Below are 19622 nucleotides of genomic sequence, written 5' to 3'. Positions count from 1 at the left end.
TAGGGTTCCAGGTGGAGAAATCGAAGTTGGAAACAGAATTGTTAGAACCAAAAAATAAGGTACTATCAAGAATGTATAACTTGCTGTTGAAATGGAATTGGGCATAATATCTTGTTTGAGGATTGGGAAAGGTTGTGGACCACAGGGCTGAACTTCACTGCATGCAATGCTTTGAAGGAAAATGTAATGAAAATGATATATAGATGGTACATGACCCCAGTTAAACTTGCCAAAATATACCATTTGTCTGATAATAAATGTTGGAAATGTAAAGAACATGAAGGAACATTCTTTCACCTCTGGTGGACTTGCCCTAGAGTGAAGGCCTTCTGGGAAATGATATATAATGAGTTGAAAAAGGTATTTAAGTATACCTTCACTAAGAAACCAGAGGCCTTCCTTCTGGGCATTGTCGGCCAGAAGGTGTTAAAGAAGGACCGAACATTTTTTATGTATGCAACAACGGCAGCAAGGATACTTATCGCTAAGAGTTGGAAAACTCAAGATCTACCCACACTGGAAGAGTGGCAGATGCAGCTGATGGACTATATGCAACTGGCCGAGATGACTGGCAGAATTCGAGACCTGGGAGAAGAGAGGGTTGAAGAAGACTGGAAGAAATTCAAGATTTATTTACAAAAGTATTGTAATTTGGCAGAAGGCTAAGAAGGATGCTAGATCATAAATAACTGCCTACCATTGAATTAGATTTGAATTTGACGATAAGTGAGATTGAGGAAAATATAATTTTTTTTGGAGAATTATTAGATTAAATTAATTGAACGAGATTTAAGAATGTAAACAAGATGATAAATTGCTGGAAAAAGGTCATAATGATGTAAGTGGGAGTGGGAGACGTGAGGGAGTCCAAAGAAGTTTTGAAAAATGTGTTATGATTCATGTTATATTGTTTATCATTTTTGCATTTTGTATTTAAAAAATTTCAATAAATATTTATATATATATAAAAAAAGTGGGAATTTCAAAAATCTATTGGTGGTTCGCCCTATAAGTATATAATTGTAAAATTTATTTTGGCAAAAAATTGATATACACAAATTGATTAATATACAGGTTCAAGTGTATGAGAACATTAATAAAAGACTGGGAAATGAATTTGTATCTTTGGATAGGATTAAAAAGAGAGGGGTAGTTTTGTATATTAGGAAAAAAATTGAAGCTCAACAAATTTTCAAAGATGAAGAAGGACGAGTTATGGCAGTTCAAATCAAGTGGCAAGGAGAAAAAATAATAATCGTCGGGATCTATGCACCAAATGGAAATAAGACAGAATTTTATAAAAATATAGAAGAAAAACTGTTTGATTATATGGATCAGAAAATTATAATAATGGGAGACCTGAATGGAGTGGTGTCAATGGAAATGGATAGACTGAGAACAACAGGGGTGAGCAAAGAGGGGAAACTACCTAAGACTTTTTTCTCAATGATAAAGAACTGTAATTTGATTGATATTTGGAGACTCAGACACCCATTGGAGAAACAATTTACGTTCTATTCAGAACCGAATCAAGCCATGTCAAGAATAGATCAGGTGTGGGTCTCAAATGAATTAACTCAAAGAATCGCGAAAGTTGAAATTCAACCAAGAGTGATTTCAGATCATAGTGCAATAAAACTGGAATTAAAAGGTTTTGAAGAAAAAACCTTTAGATGGAGAATGAATGATCACCTTCTGGATGATCAGAAAGTTGTAGAAAATGTTCAAAGGAATCTGTCGGAATATTTTGTAAACAACTGCAATAAGGGAACAAAAATGACTATGGTTTGGGACGCCAGCAAAGCTGTGATGAGAGGCTTTTTTATTCAACAGAACACTTTGAAAAATAAAAATAGAGAAAAGAATAAGAAGGAAATATTGAGACAAATAACGGAAAATGAACAAAAACTGATAAAAAAACCAAATAACGAAAAGATTAAACAGAATATAAGGACACTACAAATACAATTTGCAATGATAATAAATAAGGAAGTAGAAGGGAATATAAAAAGAATGAGACAAAGAAATTTCGAATTTGCAAATAAATCAGGAAAATGGCCGGCGTGACAGTTAAATAAAAGAAAGGAGCAGAGTACAGTAAATAAAATCATCATTGAAGGTACGGAAATAGAAAATCCGAAAGAAATTAGAAAAGGATTCCTGGATTTTTACAGAAAATTGTATAAAAACAAAGAAAAGAATAATATGAGAAAGATAGAAAGATTTCTAAGGGAAAAAGAAGTGCAGAAGATCCCGACAGAAAAAAAAGATAATTTGAACGCCCCAATTGAAATTGAAGAAATTAAAGAGGCAATAAGTGAATTGAAAAAAGGAAAAGCTCCAGGCCCAGATGGATTTACAGCTAGATACTACAAGGAATTGAGAAGCATCCTACTTGTACCACTGAAAGAAGTTATGAACAATATACTAAAGAAATGAGAAATTCATTCCAAAACAAGACTCGGATTTAACGCAAGTAAAAAATTATAGGCCTATTTCGTTGTTGAACACTGATTATAAAATCTTTGTGAGTATATTAGCAAAGAGAATGAAAAAAGTGTTACAAGATCTTATACATAAGAACCAAGGTTTCCTTCCTGGTAGACAGATGAAAGATAACATAAGAAATATAATAAATATAATAGAATATCTGAATGCCAGGAATGAGAAACAAGCTATGTTGATCTTTGTGGATGCGGAAAAGGCCTTTGATAATATATCATGGAATTTTATGTTAAAAAATCTGGAACTTATGGATGTAGGTACAGAATTCTTTAATGGAATAAAGGCAATATATACAGAACAGAAAGCGAAGCTGATAGTAAACAATTATACAACGGAAGATATTAAAATAACTAAAGGTACAAGACAACGTGTCCAGAGGAGGGCAACCAAAATGGTCAAAGGCCTGGAAACGATGCCTTATGAGGAACGGCTAAGGGAGCTGGGCATGTTTAGCCTGGAGAAGAGGAGGTTAAGGGGTGATATGATAGCCATGTTCAAATATATAAAAGGATGTCACATAGAGGAGGGAGAAAGGTTGTTTTCTGCTGCTCCAGAGAAGCGGACACGGAGCAATGGTTCCAAACTACAAGAAAGAAGATTCCACCTAAACATTAGGAAGAACTTCCTGACAGTAAGAGCTGTTCGACAGTGGAATTTGCTGCCAAGGAGTGTGGTGGAGTCTCCTTCTTTGGAGGTCTTTAAGCAGAGGCTTGACAACCATATGTCAGGAGTGCTCTGATGGTGTTTCCTGCTTGGCAGGGGGTTGGACTCGATGGCCCTTGTGGTCTCTTCCAACTCTATGATCCTATGATTCTATGATTCTAAGACAAGGATGCCCATTATCACCATTACTATTCATCTTGGTGCTGGAGGTTCTGCTAAAATCAATAAGAAAAAATGAAGAAATAAAAGGGGTGTCTGTAGGAAAAAATGAGTATAAAGTTAAAGCATTTGCGGACGATTTGGTAATGACAGTGGAAGAGCCAGTGGGAAGTGTTAAAGGAATTCTTGAAGAAATAGAACAATTTGGACAAGTCACAGGATTTTATCTGAATAAAAAAAAAAAAGACTAAAATTATTGCTAAAAATATGGACCAAGAATTAATAGAGGAAATGCAACAAAGGACAGGGCTGGAAGTGGTGAATAAAGTGAAATACTTAGGAATATGGTTAACCCCCAAGAATATTGATCTGTATCAAAACAACTACCTACCTGTTTGGAATGGAATAAAAAGGGATTTGGAGGTGTGGGGAAGATTGAAATTATCTTTTTGGGGAAGGATATCTACGATAAAGATGAGTGTGCTGCCAAGGATGTTATTTCTATTCCAATCACTGCCAATAATTAAAGGGGCATCAATTTTCAAAGAATGGCAAAAAATAATTTCAAGATATATCTGGCAGGGCAAGAAACCAAGGATCCAGTTTAAGTTATTAACAGATGCGAGAGAAAGAGGTGGCTTTGCCCTGCCAGATTTGAAATTATATTATGAAGTATCATGCCTATGTTGGCTAAAGGAATGGATTAAATTGAGGAATGGAGAGTTGTTGGATTTAGAAGGATTTGACAACAGATTTGGGTGGCATGCATATCTATGGTATGAAAAGAGGAAAATTCATAAAGGCTTTGAAAACCACATCTTCCGAAGATCATTGATAGAGGTGTGGGAGAGGTACAAAAATTTGTTGGAACCAAGACTCCCCCATTGGATCTCACCATTGGAAGTGTTGAGTGTGAAAAAGATAAATATGAGGGGGAGGTGGATAACTTATGGAGAATTGATAGTAAGGGGGGGGGAATGGAAAATGAAAACTTATGAAGAGGTGAAATAATTTGTTTATGACTGGTTGCATTACTATCAGATCAATGAAATGTTTAAAAAGATTATAAAATGCGTGGATATGAAGGGAAAGAATCAAAATTTCAAATTGAGGTATTGAACAATGAATATAAAAAATTGTCTAAAATGTATAAAATGTTGCTGGAATGGCATACAAAAATGAAGAGGTAAAATCGGTAATGATACATTGGGCCAGAGATTTCGGTTATAACATACAATATGATGACTGGATGAAATTATGGAATTAAAGGTTAAAATTTACAGCGTGTACCGCATTGAAGGAAAATGTAATGAAAATGGTCTATAGATGGTACATAACACCAGTAAAATTGGCTAAAATGTATAAAACATGTAACAAGTGTTGGAAATGTAAAGAAAAAGAAGGAACTTTCTATCATATGTGGTGGGAATGTAAAAAGGTGAAAGGCTTCTGGGAAATGATATATAATGAATTGAAAAAGATGTTGAGATATACATTTGTTAAAAAACCAGAGGCCTTCCTATTAGGATTGGTAGGTAATGAAATTAATAGAAAAGACTGCAAACTTTTCCAGTACGCAGTAACAGCAGCAAGAATACTTCTGGCGCAAAGATGGAAGCAGGAAGAAATTCCAACAGTGGAAGAATGGAGAATGAAACTGACTGAATATGCAGAATTGGATAAACTGACTGGGAAGATTCGTTATCAGAAAGACCAAAAGTTTATTGAGGACTGGGGGAGATTTACAGAGTATCTGAAAGGCATATGTAATGTACAGACAACGCTTGTTGGTTTTGAAGAGTCTCTGTGAAAAATTAAGAAATATTGTAAAAAAGAAGTAAGTGAAAGGTAGAGGAATGGCTAAAGGCAATAGTAAGTTTAGAAATGCGTTAACGATAGAAACTGTAACGAAAGATTGGCAGAGAAATTGAGGGAAGTCAAAAATTGATGACTGTGTGATAAAGTATGAGTAGATTGTACAAAAATGTTTGAAAAATGAATAAAAATTATTTAAAAATAAAATAAATAAAATGGTATTGGTACTTGCTGTCACTGGTGGATATTTAACTGTTTACATTTGAAATAATACTTTAGAAAACCTAGCTGTCCAATTAATTGGAAACCTTTTTTAAATTGATAAAAAATAGTTGCTTAATCTAATTTCTGTCAATTCAAAGTTTAGTTGACTAAACACCAAAATTCCTTCCTTCCTTCCTTTGTATCAAAGTTACAGCAGTGTGTGGATTATTTTTCTAGTTGCATTTTTCAAAAACCACTAATCTTTAAGAACTGGATGCTGGGGAACAAAGGTCAGCTAAGCTCTTAGCCTGGAATGTCTCCAGTTTAAAATAAGCTGCTGCTGCATGTATTTCCCTGGACAGGAACAGCTGTGCCAGAATTGTTTTAGCCTTTATGCACCCCACGTCACGCTGGCCACGTGACCCGGAAGTGTCTCCGGACAGCGCTGGCCCCTGGCCTCTTAAGTGAGATGGGCGCACAACCCCAGAGTCTGTCAAGACTGGCCCGTACGGGCAGGGGTACCTTTACCTTTACCTAGATTTGCACATTGTCCAGAGGAAAAATAAATAAAAGGAACAGGCAAAGGCCAGCTTACACAAGCAAGAGAATTTATGGGGCTGGAACGCAACCTCACACACCTCTTATTTTGCACAAAAGTTATGGACTCTCAGTTACTTATTGTGATCCACATTGGGATTTGATCCTTTTGGAAGAACCTGGCAGCTGATCTCCCATAGTAGCAGATTGCTGTGCTCTTTAAACTCATCTCCAACATCCTATTCCTGTAGTCTGCTTTGATCCTTAATTCTCACTGAAAATGTGCCACCATGGTGCTTTTTTAGAGTTTTCCAAGGTCTGAAATACCCCAGATTTAGAGTTGGCACACTAAAAAAATAAATAAATAATAAATAAATACATTTTTCAAAACCTGTCTAAAATATGTACTCTAAAAATACCTCAGAACTTTTATTTGAGCATAAATATCAATTTTCTGGCCTATAAACTCCAGCAGTGGTTTGAAAATAGACCAACCACCTGTGTTTTGTGTGTAGTGCAAAGTGGTTTGTGTTCTATCAGGGGACTAAAACTGGATGCTTACTTTTTGGGCCAATTTCCCACCTCCTGAGTTTCTTTCTTTGTCTGCTTCCTGAATTTTAACAAGGCTGGATATTTTTCTCATTTTAATTAAGGTACGATGGCTGGCTGGGTCTAGTTAAAGCAGTGCTGCCTGGGACTGATGGGAGTTGTGGTCCTAAACATCTGGAGGGCACCAGGTTGGGAAAGGCTGACCTACAGCTACAGGACACATGTACACTAAAGGGACTGGATGGGGGTTTGATTTCTGCTCCATTCTTGGAAACCACCATGCAGTACTTGGTACAATGCAACTTGGTACAAAGGCAACTGGCTCCATTTTGTTACATTCCATTGAACAAGCCTGTTTCTTGTTCCAGACAGAACATGAAATGTTGAACTGCTAGTCATTCAGTCAAATAGGGATTCTGAGATGGTGTCTTAATTTTTTGGTGTGGCCATGTGTTTTACTTTACAGAGGATAGTCCTCTGTTTAAAGGTGTTCTTTATTTGAACAGCTGCCCAAGTACTGTTTACAGATAAAGAACCCTAAGAAGAGAAAGCAGATTATCCATCTCCCGTTAGCATTTAAATAAATAAATAAATAAATAAATACTCCCAAGCCACTCTGGGCGGCTTCCAACAGGATATTAAAAACACAATAAAGCACCAAACATTTAAAACTTTCCTAAACAGAGCTGCCTTCAGATGTCTTCTAAAAGTCAGATAGTTGTTTATTTCCTTGACATCTGGTGGGAGGGCATTCCACAGGGCTGGCGCCACTACCAAGTGTTGGGATACTGCCAGGGAGATAAAGCCCATCATGGCCCCCACGTCGCCTCCGGACGATCCATCGATCTCCCATAGATACAGTATCAGCAATTAGCGACACGAGCTCCAGAAAATAGCTTGCCACAGTCCAGAGCTAATGCAGAAATCGTACAGCGAAAGATGCACGCAGGAGAGCATTATTTAGAAGTTTATTCAGCATTGGTCAGAACAAAGGAAAAAACATGACTGCCTGCTTGCGTGTTCAGGCACAGAGAGAGAGAAACGAAAGCAAAGACACAACAGAAACATCCTGTGAACAGGAAATACGCAGGCTGTGACACAAACATCCTGCTCCCTTTTAAGGTGGAACGGAAATATCCTAACACCAAGAAGGCCCTCTGCCTGGTTCCCTGTAACCTCACTTCTTGCAGCGAGGGAACTGCCAGAAGGCCCTTGGAGCTGGACCTCAGTGTTTGGGCTGAACGATGGGGGTGGAGAAGCTCCTCCAGGTATACTGGGCCGAGGCGTTTGGACAACAGACAGAGCAGATGTACAAGCCACCTAGTCACAGTAGGTAGTATTTAACTAAATGATTCCAATAGTGCAAGTAGTTTTTGCTGCTGCACTGTGGAACATTCCCGCTTCCTCTCCCAGTGTGCCTCCTGCACACTTCACAGATCTGCTCCAGAGGATTTAGGGGAAATGCCACAACAGAATTAGGGAGCGCTGGCTTCCGCCGCTAGGGCAATTGGCAGACCAACTCAGCGTTACAAAGATGTCTGCAAATGTGACATGAAGGCTGGCAACATCAACCCTGTCCTGTGGGAAAACCTTGCAGACAACTGCAGTGCCTGGAGAAAGGTAGTCAGGATGTTAATCCACAGCAAGGACCAGAGGAGGAATGACCGCTGGGAGGAGTGCAGACAGAAGAAACGTCATGGTGCACCTGTAGTGGCACAACCGGACACCTTCATCTGCCCCAGCTGCAACAGAACATGCCTCTGCCATATCAGTCTCTACAGCCGTTGCAACCGTCCAACAGCTTGACCTCAGCGCCAAAGGCGCACTCCTCCATTGTCTCCCAAGACAGACTGATGCCACCACAACAGGAAGAAGAGAGGGCAGTTAAAACTCCTTGTGTTCGCAGTACTGTTTAGTTGGATACCACCCAATATTCCGCAGTATGGTGCAATGTCTTACAGCTGTATTGTTAGAATAGTTGGCTGCTTCTCCCTCTCTCTGCCAAGCAGCAGTAAGAGTCCATGGGGTTCCAGGCACTCACCCAGGGTCTGTGTTCCTTTGGAGGATTGAGTCACAGCAGAGACTGTTGTAGCTTTAAGAAATATGGTTTATTCACCTATTTATATCTTCAGTCTGCATGGAGGAATACAGCATAGTCATTTCAAGAGGGGCTTGTCCCCCCACAGCAGTGCAGTCAGCCTTCAGCCAGCCTGCCCAAGATGGATCTAAGTCGTCGTCTTCTTCTTCTTCCCTTGCTAAAAGACTCCGTTTTCCTGTCACCTCACACCCAGTTACCCTGGCACCATCTGTCTCCCCAGGTCAAAGGATTCCTCTCAAATGGCCCATCAACCCCTTTTGTCATGTTAACAGATTTGCTCTTCACTAAGCCAGCCAGACTGGTTTGTAAAACCAGCCCAGGGATTCCCTGTCTGGCACAGCTCTGCAGCTTGTACTTTCATCCATATACCAACTAATCAAAATCCTACCATTTATTAATTTCTAGGGTTTAGGTGGGTTCTCCCCAAAATCTATAACAGTATTTATATTACACTATTTCTAAATTTGTATTTGGAAGTTTTTGTTTGCATGTGCACACTTTATGTTAATCTGTGCCCTCTTTTGTTCTTTTTGGAGACGTGCATTTCTTCCTTACTTTTCTCTCTCTGTGTGTGCATCTCCCTATGCAGACTGTCAGGAGCTTGTCCTACACTCGAGTAGGACTCTGGTAGAGTCACATGCCTGACTGGCATGTTCTCTTCCTCCTGGTTGTTCTTTCAGGAGCTTCAATAGCTTTCTTCAGCCTGAACATCACAGCTACCAATGCGAACAGACACCGGCACACTTAGGGATCCGCAGAGTCTTTGCAGCTTGTGTAACAGACCTCAGCAACTCAGCATTTTGGCTAATCTACTTTATTTACATATAAACACATGGAGCACTGCAACATGGCTGCCTCTCTCTCTAGCATCAGACAGCAAAGAGAATGAACAAAGGACAATAGTCCCACTTCACGGAACACAGTAACACAAACATCCTGTCTCCGTCACTTCCCACTCTGTGGAGTCAAAACATACACCGTCATGTGATAAGACAAAAATTCAATGACTGCAGACATGGGGAATGAATCTTCAACACAGACATCCTCTGTGCTAAGCCATGCGAGTTTCAGTTAAGCACCAGTGATGTGCTCTTTTTGTTACTGTTTTTAAAGATGGAACTGTTGGAAACCATGGACGATTTCTGCTATGCAGAAATAAAGCCGATATGGGAAAGATGGTATGTATAATGCACAGGGTGGATTTGATTTACAGTGATACCTCTAGATACGAACGGGATCCGTTCCGGAGCCCCATTCGCATCTAGAGGTAAACGTAACTAGCGATGGCGCGTCTGCGCGCATCGCGTTTCGCCACTTCTGCGCATGACGTCATTTTGAGCGCCTGCGCATGTGCAAGCGGCAAAACCCGGAAGTAACGCACTCCGTTACTTCCGGGTTGCCGAGGAGTGCAACTCAAACGCCCTCAACTCGAAGCATATTTAACCCGAGGTATGACTGTAAATCACAATTTAAATCATTAATTTGATTTAAATCAATAGTCAGTAAGACTTGATTTAAATCATTTTTTTTACAGAAAGACTCATTCTTGCTGGTATAATCTTAATATTTGCATCCAGATGTAGGTTTCATTATTGGAATAATAAATTTTCAGAGTAGTTTTTACCGTTATATCAAAATTTACTGATTTGGTTATACTATTAGAAATACATAGACAGATACTTATGAGATTATTGTGAGGTTTAATAAGTTAACTGTTTATATTTGGACAACTTTTCTGCTGTTCTTTATTGGAAGGAGAAAAATAGTCATTTCCTTAATAACCATTTAAACAAGTTATTTAACTAAAACAATGACATTATAGCATATGTATCCATGTTTGTTAACATTTTTTAAAAAACAAAAAACTTCAAATTGTCACACAATAAAATACAATATAAGAAACAAAAGAAAGAATAAATACAATTAAAAATCAATATGACTATTTAATGGGATGGAAGTGCTACTGTGGCATGTGATGAATTTCATTGTAAGCGGCAGCTTACGAGGATGATTTGGGGGGGGGGATGATGTTGTGTGCGTGATATCCTGATGTTATGCATGTGAGCATCATGCCTCCCTCCCTAAGCTGGGCAGAAGCTTCCTGGGCTTTGGGAAGGAAGCCCAGACTAATTTGCAGGAATATTTAAGGGATCAGTCTAGTTCCCCTAGCCCACTGACCGCATGCCACTGATGTGCTACTTCTCATCTTCACAGACACACTACAGACCACCTGAAGGAAGCTTGCAACTACTGGTGGCCTGCAGACTAGAGATTCGAAACCCCTGACATTGTCCATATGATTTGTTCTGAGAAAGGCTGAGAGAGGCAAATCTTCCAAATGCTCCTCACTGATTCCAAACCTGACCCATGGAGACCTTCACTTTCAACCAGTCTTGTGCCCTGATGCTTCCTCCAGCTGATTCCATCAGAGGGGAATGGATATCCCATGATCTCCGTGGAACTTCAAGATCGGGTAAGCAGTGCCAAACAGCAAGCATAATCTTAGAAGAGGCATGCATCCCCCTTTCTCTCACAGAGGTAGGAAAGCATCTGCTAAGATGACACTTGTCTTTTGCAGCTTGTAATATGTACTTATTTTCCAAAGAAGCGGCTCTCCAATTAATTGGGGGCACCTTTTTCCTCGATTGAAACGCTTTGAAAGGTTTAATCAAACTGATTCATCAACCAAACATTGTAGCCCTAATTATAATGTTCCACAGCTAAGTCTCCACATTAAAGACAGATTCATTGGTAAGCCCCAGCTCAAACGATCCACACACTGCATGTGTGTCTTTTTCTTGCAATGGACAATTTCAAACAAATAAAAAAGGCAACCATAACAACATTGTAAGACTCCATCTCCAGCACAGTCAAGGGTATTTCAGGATGTCAATCTGTTTTTCATATGCGGAATTGCACAAAATCATTTCTTTGTGGCTTTTCTTCCCAAACTGCCTTCTGAAAAGCAAAGCTAAGACTCTTGTGTTTTGCCATGCAACAACCCTAAATACATCGACCTCAATCAGCACTAGAAACCATTGTAATAAATGCAAAACAACAAAGAGCAAAATCTTACCTGTACACTGTCGACTCTCCCTTTGACGCTTTACGAAGCACAAGGCTTGCCCCCTTGCAAATTGCGTGTTTCTTTATCCGGTGATGACTCTCTCAAAAGTATGTGGCTGTTGTCTGGACTTGCTTAAGGTTTGTATAGGGAAATGACTGGAATTCTACTGTTCTTGCATTTTCAAAGAGCTTCAAAAGGCTTCTCCAAGCCTCCCAACCAGCACAATAAATACTGGGAGTATCTGAAGCACATATTCATTGTCCTCCAGAATATATAATTAACTTTGGAAAATTAAACAATTGCAATGCAGCTGGAAAGATGGAGGAGACAAAAGCACCAATTGTTTAAATCCCTGTATATGAGCTTTTCAGGGACATCTACTTTGCCCACATTGGAGGTGCTTTGGCCCCATCCAGAAATTCCCGACTGTGCAAATCAAGTTAGAGCTTGAGTTGTACAACATACTAGCCTCTCCCTAGCGCAAATGCAGCCTTGCCCCAGGGATTCGACAATTGTATGTGATACATTAATACAGGCATAGGCAAACCCAGCCCTACAGATGTTTTGGGACTACAACTCCCATCATCCCTAGCTAACAGGACCAATGGTCAGGGAAGATGGGAGTTGTAGTCCCAAAACATCTGGAGGGCTGGGTTTGCCTATGCCTGCATTAGTATTTCCCATCCCAGTGACCAGTGGGTAAGAAGTGGGCTTCTAAGTGTACAAGTTAGTAGTCCTGTATAGTATGAGAAGCTGGCTGTTTCCATTCCAAGCATTCAGTGTGGAATAATTATGCTTTACTCCCTCACTTTTTTTATGGCGCATCTGCTCAAATTCATAAGCAAAGCATCCTACATTCAATTGGGTGCTTCTCTTTCCAAATAGAGGACACGGGTGGCGCTGTGGTCTAAACCACTGAGCCTAGAGCTTGCCGATCGGAAGGTCAGCAGTTCGAATCCCCGCGATGGGGTGAGCTCCCGTTGTTTGGTCCCAGTTCCTGCCCACCTAGCAGTTCAAAAGCACGTCAAAGTGCAAGTAGATTAATAGGTACCGCTCCGGCGGGAAGGTAAATGGCGTTTCCGTGTGCTGCTCTGGTTCACCAGAAGCAGCTTAGTCATGCTGGCCACATGACCTGGAAGCTGTCTGCGGACAAACGCCAGCTCCCTCGGCCAGTAAAGCGAGATGAGTGCCGCAACCCCAGGGTCGTCCGCAACTAGACCTAACGTCAGGGGTACCTGTACCTTTACCTTTCCAAATAGCAGTGCCTTCTATCTGTTTCTTTTCTCTCCCTCCACTTAAATTGCAGCCAGAGGAGCAATCATAATCAGCAGTGCAGTGAGAAAGCTGGAAGTATTTAACACTTAAAATCTCCACAACACTTGATATTGGGGAAAAGGGACTGCCTACCTGGCTACAGAGTGTGAGACTTTGGAAGCAGAATCACTATTCTACTTCCAGCTTAATGCAGAACAGCAGTGATTGTGTACAGTGGTGCCCCGCAAGACAAATGCCTCGCAAGACGGAAAACCCGCTAGACGAAAGGGTTTTCCGTTTTGGAGGTGCTTCGCAAAACGAATTTCCTATGGGCTTGCTTCGCAAGACGAAAATGTCTTGTGAGTTCCTGCGGGTTTTTTTCCCTTCCCCCCCCTTTTCTAAGCCGCTAAGCCGCTTATCCGCTAATCCGCTAAGCCGCTAATAGCGCTAATCCGCTAAGCCGTCAATGGGCTTGCTTCGCAAGACGAAAAAAACGCTAGACGAAGAGACTCGCGGAACGGATTAATTTCGTCTTGCGAGGCACCACTGTACTGCTAAATCTCCCACTTCTAGAAGCACCTGCTAAGTCTTACAAAGTTCTTACTAAGCCCTTAAGAGGCAACACTGGTAGACAAGGGTTGCAGTGATGCTCTTTTAGCCCTGACCCCAGAGATCATGTGAACTCTTCAGTGTGTGTGCATGCTCTTGTGTGATTAAAGTACGCTTCTGCAGCAGGGGGTTTTGTGTATCTGTGGAGACTCCTTGCACAACTGAGAACCCTGATCTTCCAGGGTGCTCAATCATTCGGGAAGCTTCATTCATCTACAAGTCTTCCTGTTGCAGTTGAATTATGCATGGGGCTGGGAAGAGGGCTTCCAAGCTATCTCTATTTTTGAGTAGGATTCAATTACACACTGGCAGATTCAGGTTATGAAATTAATAGCTGATTGGGAGATATTGTGCATCAAACCCACTGCAAAATATCAGACTTTTGTGATAAGGAATTTTAGGGGAAAATGTAGTGGATAGTATGGGGCAACACTTGCTCCCCCTCCCCCAAAACAATTCAGAGTGGATGCTCATTAAATAGTCAATGAAGTCCAGTTGCCCTGCTCACTTAACAAGTCACCTAGAATTGTCCTCACTAAATCTGTGTCACCTCTAAGGGCAATAATGACTAAGGAGGAAAATGATTTTGCTGTCTTACTGCCCCCATAGTGCTGCTTGTCATTTTCGCAGCAGCACCACTACCAAATCCCTCCATGCAAGTCATAATAGTAATTGTGAAGAGTAGACTACCTTGAAAATATGGAAATTTTCCTGTTCCACCTTGGCTTCTTCCCTCTGGGCTTGCAAGTTATTATCCACGTAAGCTTCCCTCCTCCTACGCAGTAACGATGACTCCCTGGATCATTTGGTTGGGACATCAGTTACAATGGGTTGCAACACCTTACAAAAAGCTTCTTCACACCAGCAAAGCAAAGTTTTCCTTAGTGTGAAAGGGTTTCTTTTATGAACTTGTACCCCTGTCATTTCAGGATTCAGCCGGTTTGTCTACATCCAGCCCATCCCTGCTTCGAAGCACTGGTCTAACACCTCAACCACCTCTCCCAATTCAGTTGAAACAGACAGATAAGAGCTGGGTGTCACCTACATGTTTATTGCACATCACTCCAAAACTCTGATGACTGCTGCTGGAGGCTTCATAAGGAGCAGGGACACTGTGGGGCACTGCAGGGCAACTTTCATGGTGCTAAACAGTAGCCTTCCACAACAACTTTCTGGAAATGCTCCTGCAGGGAGGAGCAGAACCCATGAAGCAAATTTTCACCTCTCCGAGATGCTCCAGGACACTGTGGTCATGAAAAGCCACTGACAGGTTGAGGAGAAGGAGCAGGGGCACACATCCCTGACAAATGTCATCAACCAGGGTGACCAAGGCAGTTTCAATGCCATGACTGAAGCCAGACTGGTATGGATCCAAGTAATCAGTTTTCTCCAAGCATGCCTGAAGGTGGATTGCCACTTGTTTCTCAAGGACCTTGCCCCCAAAGAGGATATTTGCCACTAGGCAATAGTTGCTTAGCACTTTTGGGTCCAGGGAGGTCTTCTTAAAGGAGGGGCTGAACCATCCTCTCCTTCAAGGAAGACTGGCAGCAGGAAGCCAACGTGGCATGTCTTAATTTGAAAATAAACTTGACCTTTTAAATGACTTTTCAAAGCTTCTGAAGAATAAATGTTACATCTATATATAAACCAACAAGTATATCAGTTCCATTTGAAATGCAGAATTCAAACACATCCTTCAGCAGGGTCTTCTTTGTATTCAAGCCTTTCTCCTACCTTGTCTTTGCAATATTGAACTATATTTGTTAGAAAAAATGTCCTGCTCTTAATCACCAGGGTTTAAGGCAAGGTGAAATACTGCTATCAAAAGACAGCTATCTAGGCTCCAACTAGAAACAGATAAAAACAACAATAAACTGGGCCCAAATAATTTTATGTCAATAAGGGGAGGGGGAGACAAGTTGTACATACAAACAGAATATAACTTTAATTTTAAAACCAACCATTCAGCTTTATACAAATAGCCCTCTTCTAAAGTATCTCCAAACTTGAACTCAAACATCTATGTGCAAAAATAATCAACTTGAAAGAATACAGATACATGCTCAAAGGCATCTCACAGACATACATATAAAACCTTAAACATGACTAAAACACTTGCTCCATGATCACCAGTAGGAAACGAGGTTTGTTGCTTCAATTCTAAAAAACAGAAACTTCTTTTTTCAAACAAAGACAAAACCTCTTGACAGTTGCCACCTCAACACCATTCACAGATAGAAAAGTTTGTCAGCGAGTGCCAGGTTTGGCTCTCTGTGGATGCTCTGGCCCACCAAGAAAGTCAGCTTGCTGGCATACTGGCATGGCGCTGGGACTCTTATTAGGCCCTAGAAAGCAAATGGGAAGAGTATATCAGAGGTCTTGCTCCATTACCTTCTGCTGAAACTGGCTAGCTGCTTCCAGTGTCTTCAAAACAGATGAAACAAGACTCTGAGAATTCTTCAGCCAGCAGTATCCAACATAAAAAATTGCGTACATGACATTTAACCGAGAAATAGGTTTGTACAATCAAAATGCAGCCTATCCAAGTATTAGTTTGTTGGAGTTTGTTTTCTCCTTTAATACAATTATACACAATGATTGGTTTGCTCATTTTTATTTATGTATGGAAAAGCAGTGCATTCAACCATGTGAACCCCCCACCTTTCCATTAAAAAGAAAACTCATACAGCTTCAACTACTGCTTGTACAAACTAGTTTACTGTGTGCTACCTGAATTTCCCATGGTTGGATGGGTACTAGATTTGAGATGGCAGCAAGGCTCAATTGGATTATGGACAGGTAAAAAGGTAAAGGTAAAGGTACCCCTGCCCGTACGGGCCAGTTGTGTCCGACTCTAGGGTTGTGCGCTCATGTCACTTAAGAGGCCGGGAGCCAGCACTGTCCGAAGACACTTCCGGGTCACGTTGCCAGCGTGACGAAGCTGCTCTGGCGAGCCAGCACCAGCACGGCACACGGAAACGCCATTTACCTTCCCGCTATAAAGCGGTACCTATTTATCTACTTGCACTTAATAAGGGTGCTTTTGAACTGCTAGGTGGGCAGGAGCTGGGACCAAAGGACGGGAGCTCACCCCGCTGGGGGGATTCGAACCGCTGACCATACAATCGGCAAGTCCTAGGCACTGAGGTTTTACCCACAGCGCCACCCGCGTCCCTTATGGACAGGTACTGTTGCCTAAATGCCATATTCTGTGGCAGCTAATATTCATCCTCAACCCCAAACAGAGTACTGAGCGAGAAGATGGTGGCCACCAATCATTAAAGCTGGATTGTGAATATTTTTGTGTGCAGAGGGAAGCATTTTGGCCCAGCCCTAAAGAGACATAAACTTTGCAAGTGTTTTTCTCTTATCTGCATAGTTCTGTCTATTGCTTCTCTTAAAAATAAGAAGAAAACAATAGCTCACTTGCGGATCTTCCTCACTCACCAGCTGAAAGCTGGTATTTTGTAACAACTACCCAGTACACTGGACAAAAGGAAGTTTGCACCAATGTACAGAGCACAATGCTGAACAATTTGTGACTCAGCTGACCAGTTGTGTATGCAACTGCCAGGTGCCTGATAATTTGCTTGTTCTCTCAATTCCGGGGGCAACAAAAACAGGTAGACTGCATTTTTTACATTGATAGCTGCAAGTTGGACAGGGCTGATCCTATGTAAGAGGAAGAGGGCACTGGCACTACTTGAAAAGGAGGCCAATCCTTCCCTAACTTCATGTGGGAGGAAGAGGAAGGCAATTAACTATCTGGATGCAACTGTGTTACTTACAGGCCAGTTGTAGTACAGGTGGCACATCTTATATGTAAAACGCTGCATATGGTCTGGCTTGAATCCATTCTCATCATAAACCACATTGTAGTACGTGGGATTGACAGTGCCCTGGCGGGCAAGTTGGCTAATTAAGAAGAAGTCGTACCTGTTGGGCAACATTAGAATTAGAAGAAGAAAGACGTCAATGTAATATGTTCTAACTACTACTACTACTATTATGATAATAAAAACTATATTGATAAAAGCAATTATTAATATGAATAATATGAATATTAGTTGCTACCCAGGGCTCCTTTGGGAAGGGTGGAATATAAATGCAAATTAATAATAATCACCATATACTAAGTTAGTGGGCTTGCTTATGCTTTTTGGACGCATATAAAGTAGCAGAAATCTTATTTTTCAAGGGCATCTGACTGCCAACTTTACACATCCATACATAGTCGTCCTGGCCCTACCACTATACAGTATTTAATTGTTAGAGCAATCCTGTGAAGAAGGGTAGGCAGAGAGAAAGTGACTGGCCACCCAGTGAATGTCACAGCTTAGTGGGGATTCAAATGAGGTCTCCTCAATTTAAAACCAAAACTGTTCTACTGCACTGGCTATCAGTTTTGGCCATCCAAATAAATAAATAAATAATAGCAGCAATTTGGTGTTTCTTTCCCTAATCCAGGAATGAGGAACCTGTGGCCCTCGGGATGCTGCTGGGTTACAATTTCCATCATCCCTGACCACTGATCATGCTGACCAGACAGTCTGCTTGTGAGAATCATCAGAGATCGCAAAGAAAGGAATATTCGAGTACAACAAGATGAGAAAGAAAGTAATAAAGGACTATCCGGATTGAACTGGATAGAACTGATTAAATAGTGCAGTAAAATGAGTGATGTCTGGACTTATCCGGAATTTTGGACTCGTGTGGAGCTTGATATATGGGTACCTCCAAAAATTTAAAATCTGGCTGTATAATTCGGAACCAATGTGATTTGAATAATGTGATGTGATTGGCCTGTTAACATTTTTTTTTTTTTAAAAAAAAGATCATGCTGACCAGAGCTGAAGTCTAAGAACATGTTGAGGTTCCTGCAGGCTTCCCACACCTACCCTAATCTGAAACTTTGCATGTTCTGCACTGAGTACTGCCAAGCTCCTGTGCATTTGTTTTAATGGAGAGGAAGTTCTGCACATGCAAGAGGGTGGGTGCAGAGCTACACCTTTCACCAAAGTTAGTCTTCAAGCGAGGTGGCAGCCTGTGCCCATAACTAATCAATGGGATGACCATAGGGAGTACCATTAAGTTTCCTGTCTAAATTAGGTCTGCTAACATTTTATTTGTTCCACACATGCAGTTGTAAATGGCTACTGGTTACCACAACCATCTCACCGATATCTCTGCAACGATCCTGAGAGTTAGGTTAGGCTGAGTTTTGAGCGACTGGCCTAAAGAGACCCAGAGAATTGAGATTTGAGTCCAGGTCTCCCCAGTCAAAGTCCATCACTCTAACCACTGTAGTATCATATTGGCTCTCAATTATAAGCTATCTTGCTATAACCATAAAAGATAAAATACTTTGCACAGCACATGATTTGGGAGTTTCAATATCTACTAGTGACTGCAAGTATGGGTCTGGGTCAGGGGTAGCCAATGTGGTACCTTCCAGATACTGCGGGACTTTAACTCCTATCAGCGTGACTAAAGGTGATGGCTGGTGTGATTTGTCCATCTGAAGGGCACTACATTGTCTACCCCTGGTCCAGAATGTGATACTGCATTAATGCAGAATATAAAGGTATGATCTTGTGGTGAAAACCAAAAAGACTGGGGACCAGAAAAGATACTGTTTTGGGGCATCACTGATATGGAGACCTGTGCTCTTCTTTATTAAACCAAGACTACAGGTGGTGACCATTTTAGGCACATCCAATGGACATGCAATTGCCAATGCACGGGTCCTTTTGGACCCGGAACAAGGCAGAATGGGGGGAGGGCAGAACGGAGTGGAACTGGGCAGACTTATACACATTCCAGAGAGGTGCATGGGGGCCAGAAACAGAACTCCTGCGCAAAATGGTCACCGTCTGTAGCTAGAAGGTGAAATTTTAAAGAAGAAATTGGGCAAGTGACTTGGCTTGCTTCCACAAGGCGTTGAGGTACAAGACTCAGAGGGTGACTGTTTACTCACCCTACCCTCTGCACACATTGCTGGTTGAGGGGACCTGTCACAGATCCTGCTGCCTGGAGCCCTTCAGATTCTTTGAACATGAACCTTCATAACATCATGTAAAAAGAATTCCCATTTAACACAGCATCTGGTTATCCAATTGTCCAGTCCGTCAGAACATTCTGAAACAGCTATTACTTTGAACA

The 19622-nt window shown here is 41.2% G+C and overlaps 2 protein-coding genes and 1 long non-coding RNA gene across 13 annotated transcripts in view; 1 reads left to right on the top strand and 2 right to left on the bottom strand.

Annotated features, from left to right (window-relative positions):
• Nucleotides 1–11800, bottom strand: part of AMOTL1 (angiomotin like 1) — a 92828-nt gene extending 81028 nt beyond the window's left edge. For both annotated transcript variants that reach the window (XM_079973489.1, XM_079973488.1), the window contains exon 1: nt 11607–11800. The gene's annotated coding sequence lies outside the window, so the exon portion shown is untranslated. The remainder of the gene's footprint in view (nt 1–11606) is intronic.
• LOC307215141 lies at nt 9110–15189 on the top strand. Of its 2 annotated transcripts, XR_013838311.1 has the most exons (3): nt 9367–9708; nt 10745–11068; nt 14390–15189. It is a non-coding gene; the product is annotated as an uncharacterized lncRNA (long non-coding RNA). The 2 variants fall into 2 exon arrangements; XR_013838312.1 differs by lacking the exon at nt 14390–15189 and having other exon boundaries at nt 9110–9708; nt 10745–11605.
• A 143-nt stretch (nt 15190–15332) lies between these two features.
• Nucleotides 15333–19622, bottom strand: part of PIWIL4 (piwi like RNA-mediated gene silencing 4) — a gene marked incomplete at its 5' end in the record, with an annotated part of 39174 nt that continues 34884 nt past the window's right edge. For all 9 annotated transcript variants that reach the window (XM_079973526.1, XM_079973528.1, XM_079973530.1 and 6 more), the window contains 2 exons: nt 15333–15805; nt 17249–17396. In XM_079973526.1, coding sequence (XP_079829652.1) covers nt 15689–15805; nt 17249–17396 — 265 coding nt within the window. In that variant the 3' untranslated portion in view covers nt 15333–15688. The remainder of the gene's footprint in view (nt 15806–17248; nt 17397–19622) is intronic.

This window comes from Podarcis cretensis (assembly GCF_951804945.1).
Source record: "Podarcis cretensis genome assembly, chromosome: 4".
In the NCBI taxonomy this organism is placed as follows: Eukaryota; Metazoa; Chordata; class Lepidosauria; order Squamata; family Lacertidae; genus Podarcis; species Podarcis cretensis.
Note: the sequence above shows the minus strand (reverse complement) of the source record. Positions and strands in the feature narration are given on the sequence as shown.